Source organism: Hordeum vulgare, chromosome 4H (assembly GCF_904849725.1).
Source record: "Hordeum vulgare subsp. vulgare chromosome 4H, MorexV3_pseudomolecules_assembly, whole genome shotgun sequence".
In the NCBI taxonomy this organism is placed as follows: Eukaryota; Viridiplantae; Streptophyta; class Magnoliopsida; order Poales; family Poaceae; genus Hordeum; species Hordeum vulgare.
In genome coordinates this window covers 9,978,646-9,995,391 of record NC_058521.1, presented here as the reverse complement: position 1 = coordinate 9,995,391, position 16,746 = coordinate 9,978,646, and the positions used below count along the sequence as shown (strand labels likewise).

General features: G+C 48.2%; 1 protein-coding gene across 2 annotated transcripts in view; it reads right to left on the bottom strand.

The window, feature by feature from the left end:
- Window positions 1–16,076, bottom strand: part of LOC123447196 (inositol hexakisphosphate and diphosphoinositol-pentakisphosphate kinase VIP2-like) — a 34,076-nt gene extending 18,000 nt beyond the window's left edge. Inside the window, exons 1-15 of one of the 2 annotated variants that reach the window (XM_045123777.1) lie at window positions 15,812–16,076; window positions 15,538–15,597; window positions 14,248–14,294; window positions 13,997–14,080; window positions 13,249–13,312; window positions 12,514–12,667; window positions 11,975–12,045; window positions 11,015–11,119; window positions 10,678–10,770; window positions 9,706–9,780; window positions 5,446–5,531; window positions 5,148–5,354; window positions 4,963–5,062; window positions 4,798–4,868; window positions 4,565–4,646 (exon numbers count right to left, since the gene is read on the bottom strand). In XM_045123777.1, the coding sequence (XP_044979712.1) occupies window positions 4,565–4,646; window positions 4,798–4,868; window positions 4,963–5,062; window positions 5,148–5,354; window positions 5,446–5,531; window positions 9,706–9,780; window positions 10,678–10,770; window positions 11,015–11,119; window positions 11,975–12,045; window positions 12,514–12,667; window positions 13,249–13,312; window positions 13,997–14,080; window positions 14,248–14,294; window positions 15,538–15,597; window positions 15,812–15,895 (1,383 nt within the window). In that variant the 5' untranslated portion in view covers window positions 15,896–16,076. Of the gene's footprint in view, window positions 1–4,564; window positions 4,647–4,797; window positions 4,869–4,962; window positions 5,063–5,147; window positions 5,355–5,445; window positions 5,532–9,705; window positions 9,781–10,677; window positions 10,771–11,014; window positions 11,120–11,974; window positions 12,046–12,513; window positions 12,668–13,248; window positions 13,313–13,996; window positions 14,081–14,247; window positions 14,295–15,537; window positions 15,598–15,811 lie in introns of those variants that run through there. The other variant, XM_045123778.1, reaches the window with a different exon arrangement.
- Window positions 16,077–16,746: the final 670 nt, after the last annotated feature.

The window sequence follows — 16,746 nt, the reverse complement described above, 5'->3', positions numbered from 1 at the left end:
TCAGCGCATAGAGCTGCTCAAAGACCTCAAGCACGTCCTGCTTAATGGTGCTCCAGCACGCTCGCAGGAACTCCGCGGTGAAGCCGTCCGGCCCCGGTGCCTTATGCGCCGCACAGCCTCCCATATCTCGTCGGGGCTGAACGGCGCCTCTAGGCCTGACAGATCAGCTGGCTGGATGAGGTGCTCAAAGTCCAGCGTGTGGGCACGGTCGGCCGTTGTGCCCAGCAGCCCGTCGAAGTGGGCAAAGGCCGCCTGGGCCATCTCGTCGTGGTCGCTGATCGTCTGCCCATCAACAAGCAAGCCGTACACTCTGTTTTTCTGCCGCCGATAAGTGCATTGCCTGTGGAAGAAGCTCGTGTTCGCGTCGCCGTCCGAGAGGGAGGAAATGCGAGCACGCTGTCGGGCAATAGTGCGCTCAAGCGAAGCCAAGCTCAGGTAGGAGAGCTTGGTCTGCTTGCGCAGCCAATCCTCCAGTGGGGAGAGCGTGCGGGTCTCCATGGCTTGGTCGAAGCGCAGGATAAGCTCGCGGGAGATGGCAAGCTTGTCCCTTATGTTGCCCGTGGACTTGGCGCTCCAGCTCGTGAGGGCACGGCCCGTAGCCTGCAGGCGCCGAACCAGCCGCCTGAAGGGGTTTGGGTCGAACACCGAGCCCCAGGCCGCGGCAACCGTGTCGTGGAAGCCGTCGAGGTGCATCCAGAACTCCTCGAAGTGGAAGCGCTCGTGAGCTGATGGCATGGGCGAGCAGTCCAGGAGCAGAGGGCAGTGATCGGAGACAACGGATGCCAGGCAGCGGAGGTGGCACTCGCCATGATTGTCCTCCCAATCAGTGGTGCAGAGCACCCGGTCGAGGCGCACGAGCGTAGGAGGGGATTGCTCGTTGGACCACGTGAAACGACGCCCATTGAGGTAAACCTCCTTGAGGGCAAGGTCGTTGATGACGCGGCGGAATCTACCCATCATGCGGTGGTTCACGTTGCCCGAGCTTTTGTCCGAGGCACGACATATCAAGTTGAAGTCCCCACACAACATCCATGGGCCTGGGCTAGTATCGCGAATGTCGCACAGCTCTTGCAGGAACAGCAATTTGTCCTGGTCGCTTTGGGGCCCGTAGACCGTGGTGAGCCACCAGGGGTTGCCATTGGGCGCACGCACCTTCGCAGTCACCGCGTGCTGCGTGAACTGAAGGTCAGAGAGCGTGGCAGCCCTAGTTTTCCAAGCCAGGAGAATGCCGCCGCGCATGCCATCGGCCGGGAGGTAAGTGGACCCATCAAATTCAGACCCAAGCGTTTCCAGCACAACAGACGACGAGATCAAAGCCATCTTAGTTTCTTGCAGGCATACAATGGATGCGCGGGTGGTACAGAGTAACGATCGAATCGCGCAGCGCCTAGCGCGTGAGTTAAGGCCTCTAACATTCCATACAACAATCTGCAAGCCGTGATCCATGAACAAGGAGTTGAGGCGTGGCGAGCGGCGCTGCTAACTCGCACAGGCGGCAGCGGTGCTGGGCACGGCCGTCAGACAGGCCGGGAGCTCCCTGTCGACGAGGGCCGCGATAGCCTGCAAGACCGACATCTGCAGTGGCGTGGCGAATAGGTCGTCGTAGGCCTTCATCGCAGCAGCGGAGATGGGCTGATTGATGCCAACTATGCCAAGGGTGCGGAGGATCTGCACTTGGGCGCGCCTCTTGGCCTTTGGCGGCGTAGCCACTGCTGTATGAGCCGAAGCCGACCGTCCCCGCCGTGGGCTGAAGTTCAGTGGTGGTCGCTGGCGTTTCCCAGGGGACGGTAGGGTAGCGTTGAGCTGCTTCGTGGCTGCAGACAAGAATTGCCCCAGCGTCCAGGAGGAAGTAGCTGGGACTGGCTGGCTGCGCGATCGACGCAGGGTGATCGGGGGCGAGGCAAACCGACTCGGCGCAGTCACGCGCGGCGCTACATCAGTGTCCTCCCGATCAGGGCGAGTGGGCCGCTTCAGGATGGTGATCGGGGCTGGGCCGGGTCGGCCTGGGGCTTCGCCAGCCGCTGCAGGAGTGGGCTGGGGGGAGGGCGGCCCAGGCGGAGCTGGCTCGGGCGTGGCCTGCTCGGCGGTGGGCGTCCTGCTGTGGGCCCAGGAGCCAGGACCGGGGGGATGGCGACAAGCGACAAGGCGCATCCCGCGCTGGCGTGCGGCATCGGCTCCGAAGGGTTTCCCGCGCGTGGTAAAGCGCTGCCCGCGCTGGCCCGCGGCGTCTGATCCGAGGCGTCAGGCGGGGCCCGCGCCGCGGTGGGGTTTGCGCAGCTTTGGCCCGACCGGGCGGCAGGCGAGACTGGCGCGGTCTGGGCTTCTGGCTGGGAATCCGTCGCATGGCTGGCGAGCGTGATCTCAGCCAAAGCAGGTGTGGCCCCGATGGGATCTTCCAGTACGAGAGGGCGTGCTGTCTCGTGCGCGGCTGCGTTGGTCGTGGTGGGGGCGCGAGGATTTGAAACGGCAAGAGGAATTGGGTCATCTCCAGCCAATGGCTGGGCGCCAGCTGGCGCCGAAGGTGGGGCCGTTCTGCCGCGGATCAGGGGCAGCGCAGGTAGGTGCGCGCGGGTCCCGGCCAAACCTCCCTTTTGCAGGCTGATGACGCGGTCACCCTCTCCTTTGTTGACGCGATGACGGCGGTGCGCGGGTCCCAGCGGCCTGGGCCAGGCTTGCATGCCCAGTCTGGCAGGACGGGGGGCCCTCGACGGCGCCGCCACGTCGGGCCAGGAGGCCGCCATGGCCGTACCATCAGCGCGGCCAGGGCACCGCACTCGCCATGCCGGCGCGTCGATGGCCATGCCATCCGCGCGGCCGGCCGGGACCTCGTCGGCACGCCTGGGCTTGCGGCCACGACGGCGCGCGCGTCCTGGGGCTGGGCCTTGGCCATTGCCCTGGCCGCGCCTGCTGCCCTCGCCTGCGTCGTCGCCGGCATGCCCGCCGGCCGCCTGAGGAACGTCCGACGTGCCCCTGATGCGCTCCGCCACGGTGAGCTCGATGGATATGGGGTAGGACAGGGTTCGGACGACCGGGGCTTCGGATGGCACGCGGGCCGGGAACTGCTCGACGATAGCCAGAACCGACGCGCGCCGGATGCCGGCGGGGTCGTGAGTGCGGCCGGAGAGACGGAAGACGTCGAGGTCATGTCGCGACTGCGTGCGGGGGTGCATCCGCTCGATCCAGCAGCTCGATCCGAGAACGTGCTCAGCCACGGAGAGGTGCCACGCATGCGCAGGAATGCCGCGGAGCTCCAGCACGACACGATATCCGAGGTCATCGGCGGTGGCGTGCGCCAGCTTGCACCATGGCCGCAGCGAGAGAGTAAAACGCGGCGAACAGAGGATGTGCTCGCCATTGAGCCGGCGCTTGGTGGCCAAGGAGGAGAAGATGATGAGAAAGTCTTCTGGGTGGTGCGCGTGCACGGTGAAGTCGCCCTCGGCGAGGTCCAGCGAGGTCAGGAGCAGCTCGACCACCTCGGGCGAAGAGACTCGCGGCCGGTTGCCAGTGATGGTGGCCACCATGGCACGGGCAAGGACGAGCTCCGCGTCGTCCATCTCCGTCGTCTGCGCCATGATGACCCGCGCGGGGCGATCTGCGGGCGACGGGGCGGGAGGAGCCGGGAGGAGAGCAGGCGCCGGGGGGGCGGCGCGTGGCTGCGCGGCGGCAGGGATCCTGGCGACCACGCCGCGAGGAGGGGGTGGCGCGGCCGCTGACGCGCGTGGTGGCAGCCTGGGGGCGTCCTTCGCGCGGGGTTGCGCGGCGTCCGTGCGAGATGGCTGCCGGGCCACGTCGGCCGTGCGACGGCCGCCACAGGCGCGCGAGGCATGGCCAAAGATGAGACAGCAGCGGCATCGGACGTCGTTGGGGCAGTCGCGCACGTGATGCCTGGGGTCGAGGCAGCGGAAGCAGAGGCCGGCGGCCTCCTCCGGGGACGGGCTGCGGCGCTGGGCAGGGCCGGGCGTCGCGGCGCGGACGGCGGTGGGGGTGCCTGCGGCGGGGCTGCTGGAACCCGTCCGCGTCAAGCACTGGCCCACCCGTCGCACGGCGTACCTCCGAGCGGGGCCCGAGGCGGTCCTGCACCGCGGGACGGGGAGCGGGCGCGGTGCGTCCGGAGGCGGCGGCAGCGCGCCTGGGAGCGGCGGCGGCCGGCGGGCCTGTGGGGAGCGAGCGCGCGACGTCGCTGTACGACCTCGACGAGGTCTCTCCCTCCGAGCTGCTCCAATGCTCCCCGTAGGAGACGCGCTCGCCGGAGGGGGTCTCTCGGGAGCCAGCAGGGTCGGCGGCGGCGAAGGAGGCCATCACGCGGGCCCTGAGAGGGGACGGAGGCGGGGCGGAGCGCTGGCGCGAGCGGCGGCGGCGGGTGGCGGCGAGGCTAGACTAGGCGCGAGGGCAGGAGCTCCCCGATGCCTATCCTTCTGTCAAATTTCCGGTCTTCTTTTTTTCTTATCTCATACCAAACTGAAGTGGTTTGTATTGTTGCACTAGCACAGATATCCAACATTTAACATGTCACATGGCCATAGTAAATGTGATGGACAAGCAGATTTGAATAAACAGACATCACCTCCTCCAGTACTGCTTTGACTTGCCGAAGCTTTTCAATATGCTCCAAATCTTCAGCATCACTATCACTCTCCTGACCTGACCTAAAGATACACAAAACAATTGCAGATTTTGTCATGAAAATCCAGTTGAACAAACAAAAAAGATTGAACTTACGTAGGGAGAATGTTAGATTTAAGTAATTTAGCCATTTAGTAAATACACAAATTATTTACTTGTTCCAGCACATGATACCTAGTTGGTGGCACAAGTTGTCTTGTTGCATCTAGCAAGTCTTGTAATTGTACTGCACTTTTCAGTTTTGTCTGCCAGGAAAGCACAATCAACAAGTTAAGTTTTTTTTCGTTCTAAAATCACCAACAGGTTAAATTAAAACTTGAGATTAAACAAAGAGGATACCTCAGCTCTTGGCTTTCCACCATTGTACTTCAACATCAAATTTAGAAGTTTTTCCTCTGTAACTTTCAGTTTCACCTTCTGCTTTGGTGTCCGATCACCACTAAACAGATATGTCATGTAAGGATATAGCACTAACTCGCTAACAGCAACCATCTGTAACAGTAAAACAGTGGTAAAAGGCTTACTGGCGTATCACAACAATGACGCAGCGTAGTTCTTCTGACTGACCGAATGTACCAATAATCCCACTTCCTTGTCGTGTAAGGCCTTCAGTAGACTGATCTGGTGCTTTAGATTTCCAAGGAAGGGTTGGAGGAATGGTTGATGAAAGATGAGGAGCTTTTGCATCAAGAAATATTTTTCGCATGATGCATGCAGCATCGTCATAATACCTGAATCATAGAAAAGTTTGTCCAAACGTTTCAGCGCACATTATCATAAACATTCTTCAGAAGTTAAGAAAATGAGAATCAAGGAAATCACTTGTAAGAGTTTTTTACGAAGCTCCATCCATTAACATCACAAACATATGATCTTCCGTCACACCTTAAGAGATCAAAACCACAAACCTGTAGAAAACAACACAATAACTGAGGACAAATAATTAAGAAATAATATGACAATGAGAAACGGTTATCAGAAGAAGAAAACAGCATGCATAGTACTTAGAAAACATCCAATCATATACTATATGAACATAATCTAATACTCTGTATTGACTGATGGCATGTAAGGTTTGTATATGAGACTCAACCAACTTGCATCGCTATCTCAAAGTGTCACATTTGGTTTGTTGTTTTTTGTTTAAAGGTCCAAACATGAAACTGATTATTTAGTTTAACCATGATTGCCTATTGAACTCTAGCAGAAGTTCATGTTTGAACCCTAAATCCTAAAACTCTGTGATGAACTATAACTATTGGAAGAGTCTATTTTCAACCTCAAGTGGTTCCACAGGTGGTTTTGGCTGAGGTGGATGCCATGAATCTACAAACTCATTGTCACAACAGTGAAATGACATGTCTTTCTTAGTTTCCCTTTTTCTTCTATCCCTGGTATTTTTTGTGGAAGACTTTTCCTAATGCTATAATTTTTTAGACTGCTTGTTTCATAGTGTTTGTTTTCATAACAACCGAGAAACCAATATCCCATGTTTCCAAGCATTCTCTCGGTCTCTGCCCATCAATGGCATTGACATGGAGGACATGTCGCATCCACGTCACCAAAACTAGAACCACTTGAGGGTGAAAAGTGGACTATTTCAATAGTTCAAGGTTACAGTTCAAACAGTTTTAGAGTTTAGGACTGAAAAGTGAACTTGTGCTAGAGTTTAGTGGGAAGTGGACCTTTTCCTTTCCTAAATGGCCTACAGTTGACAAGATCAGTTGATTAGAAAAAAATCTAGCCATTTTTTAAATAAGAGATAAGAGACGCCTACTTAAGTAGGAAATGTATAGAATGATATGAACAGGCATTAAAACTCTGAAAATAACGTATGCTATACACACATTTAAAAAACAGTTTGTATTAGATTAAGAGGACAATATTTGGCACCACTACTTTTTTTGAAACAGAGGCAAAAGACTTGCCTCATTCATTAATTAGGAAGGGGTTTAAAGTTGTTGAATCGGGAGAGTGGGGTACCTCCAGACCGTGGCCTGCCCATCTTGCTTCGTGCATGAGTGGTTTGTGTGTGTGGCGGCTCAGCTGGGAACGGGATGGCTGGGTGCCTCCTTTCTAGGTCAGTCCCTCTACATGGGATTGGGCCCTAAGTGACAAGAGGATGGGCTGGGCCCATACCATTTCAACACTCCCCCTCAAGATGGGTGGTAGATATCTATTATTCCCATCTTGTCACATGCCAAGTTACAGTCCTTTGTCAAACAATCTGCAAACTGCTGCACAGAGCTGACATGAGCAAGGCTGATGATCCCGGCATCAAGTTTCTCCTTAATGAAGAAGCGATCAATTTTCACAAGCTTTGTCCTATCATGTTAAACTCGGTTATTAGCGATAGCTATAGCTGACTGATTGTCACACCACACCTTCAAGGGTCCCTTCTTCAGAAGTTTCAACTCGCTCAGCAGGTACTTCACCCAGAACGTCTCACACAACCCTTGAGATAATGCTCTATACTCAGTTTCTGTTGTTGATCTAGACACAACCGGCTGTTTCTTGCTTCTCCATGACACTAAATTTCGTCCCACAAACACGCAGTAGCTAGAAGTTGATCTTCTATCATCTTGACAACTGGCCCAGTCAGAGTCACTATAGCCATCCACCTCAAGATGTTCACTCTTCCCAAACCACAACCCTTTACCCGGGGCCCCTTCAAGTAACTCAAGATGCCCACTCCTTGGTTCATGCATGTATCTGCTCACCACACCCATATCATACATAATGTCAGGCCTCGTATGACACAAGTACAACAATCTCCCAACCAATTTCTGATAATCTTCCTTATTCACTGGCACTCCTGATTGTGTTGTCACTAGGTGATTTTGTTCAATCGGAGTAGGGGCAGTACGACATCCCACCACTGCTGCTGTTGTTGTTGGGTGCTGCTGCTAGCCAGGGGGAGAAAAGGGAGGACCGTGCAGTTGTAGGGTTGTGTTGCTGATTACCAGATCGGAGATGAGTGAACCAAATGCTCTCACTCAGGCTTTCGAGAAGCTTGCTAAGATCCTCGCGGTGTCCAATTCTGGGGCCATCGTTCCTCGACAGGAAGTGGATCAAAAGCTCAAAATGTCACCCCCTGGATATGAAGCTGGAGGGGGCCACAAATTATTTGAGTTGGTCCATGAGGGCATTGCTTGCTATGGAACAGAAGGAACTTGATGGGCATTTATTGGGTGCAGTTGATGAACCAGGAGATAAGACTACCGTGAAAGGAAAGAGGTGGAAGGTTATAAACTCTGTGCTTGTTGGCTGGTTGTTGAGCTCGATGGTGCCCTCCATTGTACGCTCTGTGGGGGCCCGCCGAGATATGGAAGACTCTATCCACCCAATATTCAGGCAAGGGTAATTTCACGCTAATTGCTCAGATTGTGGGGAAGATCAGCCGGCTGCGCCAAGGTGACGACATGTCAGTGATGGCCTATGTGGTAGAGCTGTAGGCTCTATGGGTGGAGCAGGATAACTGTGATCCTCTGAAACTTTATGATGCGGCTTGCATCGAGTCAGGGCACAACTGGATTGCACACAGGCGTGTGCTGAAACTGTTGGGAGGGCTCAGATGTTGCTTTCGTGGCAGGGGGCATTCCTGTTGCACCAACCTCTCCTACCAACTATTGAGGAGACTATTGCAACAATGTCTCAAGAGGAGGTGAGTGCAAACGTTAAGGTTGTGTCGGCTTCGACAATTGCAGTCACTGAGTGCATGGAGTGGGGAGATCCCAACAAATGTCATATCTGTGGGGAGGTAGGTCATTGGAAGAGGGAATGTCCAACTCGTGGTAGAGGCGGGGGATACAACAAAGGGGAAACTGGCAAAGTCAGGTATGCTAGAGGCAGGTGGATACCCGAGGAACTCAGGGGGTTAGAGTGCTCATATGGTAGTTGAAAGGGATACTGGGACGTCACAGGGCAAGGGAATTGATGAAGCTGCCTATGGAGACTTTGTTCGCTGGGCCTCCACTGATGAAGGTAATCCGACAAAGGCATCTCTTACTCCTAATGAGTGCTTCAGAGTGGGTTCTAGACTCTGGAGCATCTAAGCATATTGCGGTTCCTGTGTGTTTGAGTCTTACCATAAGCATGCTCCTACTCACAAGGGCACCATACAAACCGTCGATGGTACAAATCAGCCTGTTGTAGGGGTTGGCACGGTCAAATGCACTTCAACCATCTCCTTATCGTCGCCAGTTTTACATGTGTCAGCTTTTCTTGTCAATTTGGTCTCTTTTAGTGCTCTCATTGACCAAATAGACTGTCGTATGATTCTTGACAAGTTCAGTTGCTTGATTCAGAAGCGACAGACGAGCCAGACGGTTGGGACTGGCATCCATTGGGCGTAGGGGGCTCTGATACCATGTTGAATCGGGAGAGGGGGGCTCCAGACCGTGGCCTACCTGTCTTAATTCGTGCGTAAGTGGTTTGTGTGTGTGGCGGCTCAGCTAGGAACGGGATGGCTGGGTGCCTCCTTTCTAGGTCAGTCCCTCTACATGGGTTTGGGCCCTAAGTGAGAAGAGGATGGGTTGGGCCCATACCGGTTCAACAAAAGTAAATAGAAACAGCCCAACTAGCCCATCAACAAAATTACATCAACCGATTACTCTTGCGACATGATAGCGCCCAAGTGCCTAGCTCCCGCGGTGACCCAAAGTTTGGCCTCATCTTTAATAAGATTTAGAATGTAGAATGGCGGCGGCCATTTTTTTACCGAAACACTCTGGCGTTCCTCTCGTTTCAAATGACCCAAGTGACAAGCATGGTGAGGGTATACAGTTTAGGTTGAATTATTATAAAATTAAAGTATTATGAAGCTGAAATCAAGTATAAGGCTTTAGGTGGAGTATATAGTTTTTATTTTCTGTAGAAAATGAAAAGTACAAGTCGAGTTATATGTCATGTATTTTTATTGTCGAGTTATACAACGACTAGAAAAATACTATACAAAAAATATTAGGAAACTAATAAGATTTTAAGCCCACTACAGCATGATTTCAATAATTCTGGGTAGCTATTCATTTCCAAGGACAACTATAAATAATAAATAAAGAGAAACAAAGTAAGCAGTGTTACCATCTGCCTAAAAGCATTGCAGACATCTCTTGCCATTTGTTTCTCCGTAGGGGTCAAAAGAACAGGATAACGTACCTTCAAGTAATAACATATGAAAATAAAAACAAAAGAAGATCAGTTGGAAAGTGAAAATCGGATCATTTAAGAAGATGAACGGAATGGGACCAGGGTCCATGGGATGGAAGTAGATTATGTCAAAAAGGTCAACCTAATGGTTAAGAAATACTCCCTCCGTTCCTAAATATAAGTCTTTCTAGAGATTCAACTAATGGACTACATATGGATGTACATAGACATACTTTAGAGTATAAATTCATTCATTTTGCTTTGTATGTAGACATCTAATGAAATATCTTAAAAGACTTATATTTAGGTACGGAGGGAGTAGTATCCAATAAACAGACACAAAAATACAACAACCATGTGTCACAAAACACAGGCCAGGCTGGAGAATAGTACCACCATGTTGACCTGGCAGATGTAATATTTTTTTGGAAGATAACTCTAAGGGAAACCCCAACAGTGTAAATAGGAACCTAAGTTCGCATCCATGAGGACTTGAACCTGAGTTGTGGGGTTGTACATCCACTCTCCCAACGCAGTGAGCTAGGCTTGCTTCCTGACATATGTACATCTCAGCAGAGACCTTTTAGTTTGAACTTTACATGTGTTACATTATCATTCACTAGGCTAAGCGGCAAACACAGCAGAGACCTTTTAGTTTGAACTTTACATGTGCTACAAAAATGTACATTAAATTGGAGGTTTACATCGGTATTCAAACAATCATACATAAGAAACATTCCATGGAATAGTCAAAAGACAAACTAAGGAGTATTTGAATTGTTGTTTAAGAAAAGGAGTATCTGAATCATTGTACAAAAAGGGAGTATCTGAATCTGAACTAAACAAAGAATATGGAAGAGTGTAATATCCAGACTATACAAAGGATATTGAAGTGTAGTATCTTACTTCTTTCCCGTCAGGATTCCTCATAACAACACCATCAACAACTGGTGATTTGCGTGCCTCAGCATGCGCATATCCTGGGCCAACTGTGTAAACCTGAAAAGGCGTGTTTTAATACTTCTCGCTAGATAAAAAACAATTTGTAGAGTAGATATTGCATGACAAGATTTATGTCATGGAATACTGTCTTGCAACTAGACAAAGCATGCCAGGCAAGGACTAAGCAGTGACAGCGTGCATGTTGATAAAGTATAAATAAACACAAGAACTAAGCAGTGACAGCGAGCATGCCTTTAAAATATACATAAATAAACACAAGAACTTCATAAAGGCATCTTACTTTCACATCTGTCCCACCGGTAGGCATGAATTCCTCATAAATGTAAGATCCCTCACGCCTAACTCTCCTGACATCAGGATGAAATTCACTAGATCGGTTACCAACCTACATTTATTCAGCAATATAAAGAAGTTTAAATTTGCATCCCAATAAAAGAAATGTTTATAAAATTAATACATAAGGCATAAGGTTTATCAGTTCCCTGTTCTGCTTTGTTAAGTACTTAAAATGACAAAAGACGGGCTCACACTTCAGTTCTACACAGGGAAATTGCTTATCTACATAGAAATATATTCGTCAAGGAGAGAGTGTCAAGAGGGTTGTATTTGAGTCCTTTACTGACCAAACACTTCAAGTTTCTACATATTTCGCATAAATTTAAATTGCAGTACTTATGAATGGTAACCGGACAGATAATGGCTCTGATACCCAAATAGATAATTTTTAAAACCAGTAGCCTCGCTCACTCATTCACTCAAATCCTCCAAAATTCATGTGTTTATTTGCTGTGCACCATCCAAAGGCATCACCTGCAAAGCCCCTATGTTTCAAAATCATGTAGGGACCAACTGTGACATCTCAACCCCTGAATTTTTCCTATTCCAAAGGACCCAAATTTTGATATGCTCCCAACTCCCATCAAAGAGATAAATTGGGTAAATCAAGGTCCCAAGTGTCCCAAATTATACAGAAAACCAAAGCGCAAACCAACAACTTCAAAATTGAAGTCCGAAGTATTACTGTCTTACTATGTTATTTTTATTTCCATAGTTCAAAGCATCTAAAACATGGATAGACAGCCCTGGGAAATATGAACTCCAGAGGGTAATCTTATTACATTATTATTTCATCTTTTTTCATAGGCCAAAGCATTTGAAAATGATAGGCTTTAAACTCTGGGAAACAGATTATCGTAATAAGCAACCTACATTCAAATGACATGCTAATTTAAAAGTTTACCTTCCGGAATAGTTCTTTCATTCCACCACCAGCAGAATTAGGATAATAAATCATTATTCTATGGTCATCGCCTGAATTAAAAACACAAACAAACGAAATCAGTGGCATATGAGTATATAACTAGTCATTTCTTCTTTTTTTGTGCAATATAACTAGTCATTTCAAGTGAATAGAACCTCATAATATCTTCCATGGTTTTGAACTAAAACCACGACACTTATTTTGGATCGGAGGGAGTATAATCAAAAGGCTAATAAATTGTAGTCCTACAGGCAGCCCCTGAATAAAAACGCAAAAATAAAGGAATCACATGGCATATAACTCTATAACTGAATTAGTTCTTATAAGCAACTAATATAATAATGTGTATTATAATAAAGAGACTGAATATATAGTTCTTTGTTCACTCTCAAACTTCTTCTGGCATGCAGCAAAATCAGCACACTACGACACCAGTACCATTAAGAAGTAATTCAGGCACAAAGAGGAAAATATCAGTGTAGAGAATGAAATTGATTTGATAAATATTGAAAAATTACCATTAGCAGGTTTCTCCACAAAGGGCTTGAGAAATCGCTTGCCATGGATCTCCACAAAATCTTCTTGCTCAATGAAGTGGTCTAGCTCTTGGTATGGATACTCTCTATTGACAAGAGCATAATTCGGTACAGGAATTCCATACTTCTCAAGATGCTTCATAAAAGTGATGGCAGTTAGGTCAGTTTTTCCACAGAAAAAAACACAAGAGTAAATAAGAAAACATGAATGATATTCGGCAAACTGTTAAAAAATTGTTACTGAATGGAAGGGCGTAACATGGTATCTGATAAACAATATGTGATAGCCATATAACATACAGTATTTAGGTGTTAAAAAAAGCATACAATATTTACAATGCTATGGTATGGTCAGTGGCTATCAAAATTAAACAGCTGTGACATAGCCAAGTTGAAACTGGTTTAGGTCAAAACTCAACAAAAACAAGCACAGAAACGAACGACAAGGCTTTGTTGTTGTTGTGTGTGGGGGCCGGGGGGGGCCGGGGGTTGCTTCGCAACTAAAACAGAAATTTGATTCCAAGAATGCAGTTATTTCTCAAACTACAGTAAATAGCTGATTTGATAACATGCAGAAAAATATCTCCACTGAACACGAGGACGATGTGCAGAAAAAATACATAAGTTGCCCTGGAGTGTGTTTGATCACAGAATGAAGACTGTGATCTACTGTGTGCCAAAGAAGATATTGAATGAATCCTCCAGTGAGAATAGTACCTCGTATACTTTTCTACGGTCATGAAGGAGGTATTGCGGCTCGAGTTCATTCACTACAAATGGTCTGGCAATATAACAAAACAAAATTGGTGTTAGAGAATACAAGTTAACTGAAGATATGAAGAAACTAACCTCAAGAATATTAAACAGAGAAGGTAACCTCTGTCCACTTCAGAGACGAGGTTTTGCCATTTAAAACGTGAGGTGGTACTTATTCAAGTTCTGTTTTCGTAACTTAGTAACAAAAATATTGCAGTAATTGCACGAATAAGTGAAAGTCCCACTTTCTCGTTGCTTTCTTTTGATCAACTCACAGTCACTGATCTGCTCTCCTACAGGATCAATGATGTAATTGTTTGTTGTGTGTTTTGACTGACAGTGTCAAGATATATACAGAAATTTTGAAATGACTTTAGAAGCCATAGCATTATTGAAGATCGATTAGCAAAACTTTGAACATAAGCCCTTCATCTAAGCATGTATGCGCGAATAAACATTAATCAGAACATAAGTTTAAGAACGGAGCAAAATACCAAATAGTTTGAATATCCTCTACCCTTATGTTCCCAGTGCTAGATGTTCAAACCAGCATTAATGTTTGTGAGAACAACATTAAGACAGGATACATTAAAATTACCATGAGACAGTAGCCTCCAGACACATTATCCCTTGAAACAAAGGTGTTTGATAAAGCATGAAGATATCCGTGAACCTACAGAACAAGCGTAGAGAGAAAATCCAACCATACCTTCGTAAAGCAGCATAAGCCTGAGCTTTCTGAAGAGGAAACCCAGACGAACAGAAGGCAATCAAGCAGTCACATTTTGGCCAACTGAAAATCAAATTGTAGCTACGTGAAATGTTATTCGTAAACATGCAGGCCCACACACATTATGTTCTATGGCCTTCAGTCAAAAGGTGCACTGAAGGAATATGGATAGACTCTACTAAAAATGGACAATGATTAAGCTATCAATAACCTGAGTTCTCATTACATACATCTCAATAGGATCCTCGAGAATAACCTTATCTCCAAATATTATGATCTGCAAAATAGTTAAATGAAATGCAGAGTGATAACAGGTCTGAACTCTGAAAGGCTCCAGCAACAAGCAAGGTTACCCTTACACCTGAAGTAGAACCAGAACTTCAAATATGGCAAAAAAGATAAACTAATAAAGTGAAGTTCATTAAAGTTAATTACGTTAGACAGTACACTGATACTGAGATAGCACTAGATGAAATTAATTACAAGACCAAAATAATACATTGTGGGCGTGTCAGCAAGTTTCATAAAATCATTTAAGAACAAAATTTTCACAATAAAACAGGAGAAGCATCAAAGAGGAATAGTCCGACATTTCCATCAAAAAAAAGAGCTGGACAGCACTGTCACGGAACTAAGTATGCAGCTTTCATAGACGGACATGAGAATATCAAGATGGACGAATCAAAAGCAAGAAAGAATGAGTGAATCATGTGCTGCTGCTTGAATTATACTAGTAGTATAAAGGAAGCATAAAATCTGAGGTACAATTATTCCTACTAGGGCAGGGCCAGCCTTGGAATGAATAAACTAGGTGGTCAATGACGTGGTCCCCTCCTAGAAAGTTAGGAGATACCAATGCATCAAATCAAACGAACCAATATAAACATCCATATAACATGGCCGTAGACCAGATCTGACCAAAAGTTGGAATTCCCATTGCGTTCTAGGCATTATTTATTTGGCAAGGAATCCTGAGGAACCATATCCAGCCATCACTCCGTAGCTTACAGTACGCCCGTACCATGAGTCAACATTTGGCGTACAAAACCCATAGGGATGTCGATCACTCAAGCACCGAATATTCAATTTTGTGGACGGCAATGCTTAAAGTAATTTCGTCAAGAAATTAGTCCACCACACAAGAATTTATTATTTTTTGTTAAGAATCTGTAGCGTTGGGGGGGCTGTTTGCCATAATCCGGAAAGTCGGGGACAGGCCGCGAAAGCAGCCACCACATGGCATGACGGAGACCGCACGTATATTATTCAAACAAAAAGATGCAGAATAAATTGGTATCCACAAAGATTCACGGATGTCTCGCAATAAGATATTTCGAAAATCTGAAGAAGAGAAATCACATCACATGCGATTCTCCGCCGTCCACTCATCTCCGTGGCTGGCTAGCTCGCTTCAATCGCGGTACACCCGTTTCCGCTTTTGCAAATTGATGATAGTGCGGAGAGAGAGAGAGAGAGAGGCGACGGGAATGCGGGCGTGGGAAAAGGGGAATCGCGCGTACCTCGAATTCTCCAAACGCGCGGAGCCGCTCGAGAATCTGCTCCATCGGCGAGCAGAACACCTGCGAGGGTAGGCGAATCGAAAAAGGCGATCAGAACAAACAACAACAAAAATACTATGGAGCTTCGCGGGAGATCACCGAGAACACGGAGCGATTTTACAGCGGATCGGAGGGTGGCGCCACGGTTTTGCGGCAATTTTACGGGCCGCGGAGGAGAGGGACGGTGGAAGAGAGGGTGAAACACAGGAAGGGAACGGGGAGGAGAGATCCAGACCTTCTTCTCCATGACGCAGACGCCAATGGCGACCCTGTCGGCGGCCCCATTACCGCCCTCCGCCGCCATTGCCGCCGCCTCCATCCCGATCTGCCCGCGGGGCGCGCGCGCGCGAATCCGGCGGGGATTCGAGGTGGGGGTGTGGGGTTGGGATGCGTGTCCCGGCGAGATTTGAATTTGCGTCTCTGGGCCGGCCTGTGGTGGCGGCGGCGGCCGCGGGGCTCGTCGGAGGCGGTGGTGGCGGCTTCGAGACAGAGGAGGGACGGTCGGGCAAGGCAGGCGGGCGGGGGCGGCTCTTATCTATCGGTTGCGCAGTGGGGTTGGGGGTGGTGGTACCCAGCCCAACTGGGGGTGTTGCTGGTGTTACGGTCACCCGTTATGTCCACACAAGAGCCCTTCTTCGCTTTCGGCTTTTATTTTTACAAAGGAATTTTTTGTGTTTCCTTTCTTTTTTACCCATGTGGAAATAACGTACTCGCTTCGTTTCTACTCCTTCCGTTCCATAATATAAGTCTTTTTACAGATTTCACTAGAGGACTACATACGAATGTATATAGACATACTTTAAAGTGTAGGTTCACTCATTTTGCTCCGTATGTAGTCTCTTAGTGAAATCGCTTAAAAGACTTATATTTAGGAACGGAGGAAGTAAATACAAGGAATGTTATAGATTCAACACGAACTACATACCAACATATATAGACATGATTTTGAATGCAGTTTACTTATTTTATTTCGTATGTAGTCTTTTTATATATCTCATTTTACTAGGGTTGCTGGTGCTATGGGCACCCCGTTATGTCCACACAAAAGCCTTTTTACGTTTTGGGGTTTATTTTAAAGGCAGGTGGAAAATAAGGTAACTATGAAAGAAACGGTGAGGTAAGAAAAAGAGTACTCTAATCACACGTTTTGATTGACGAGGAGTGACGACG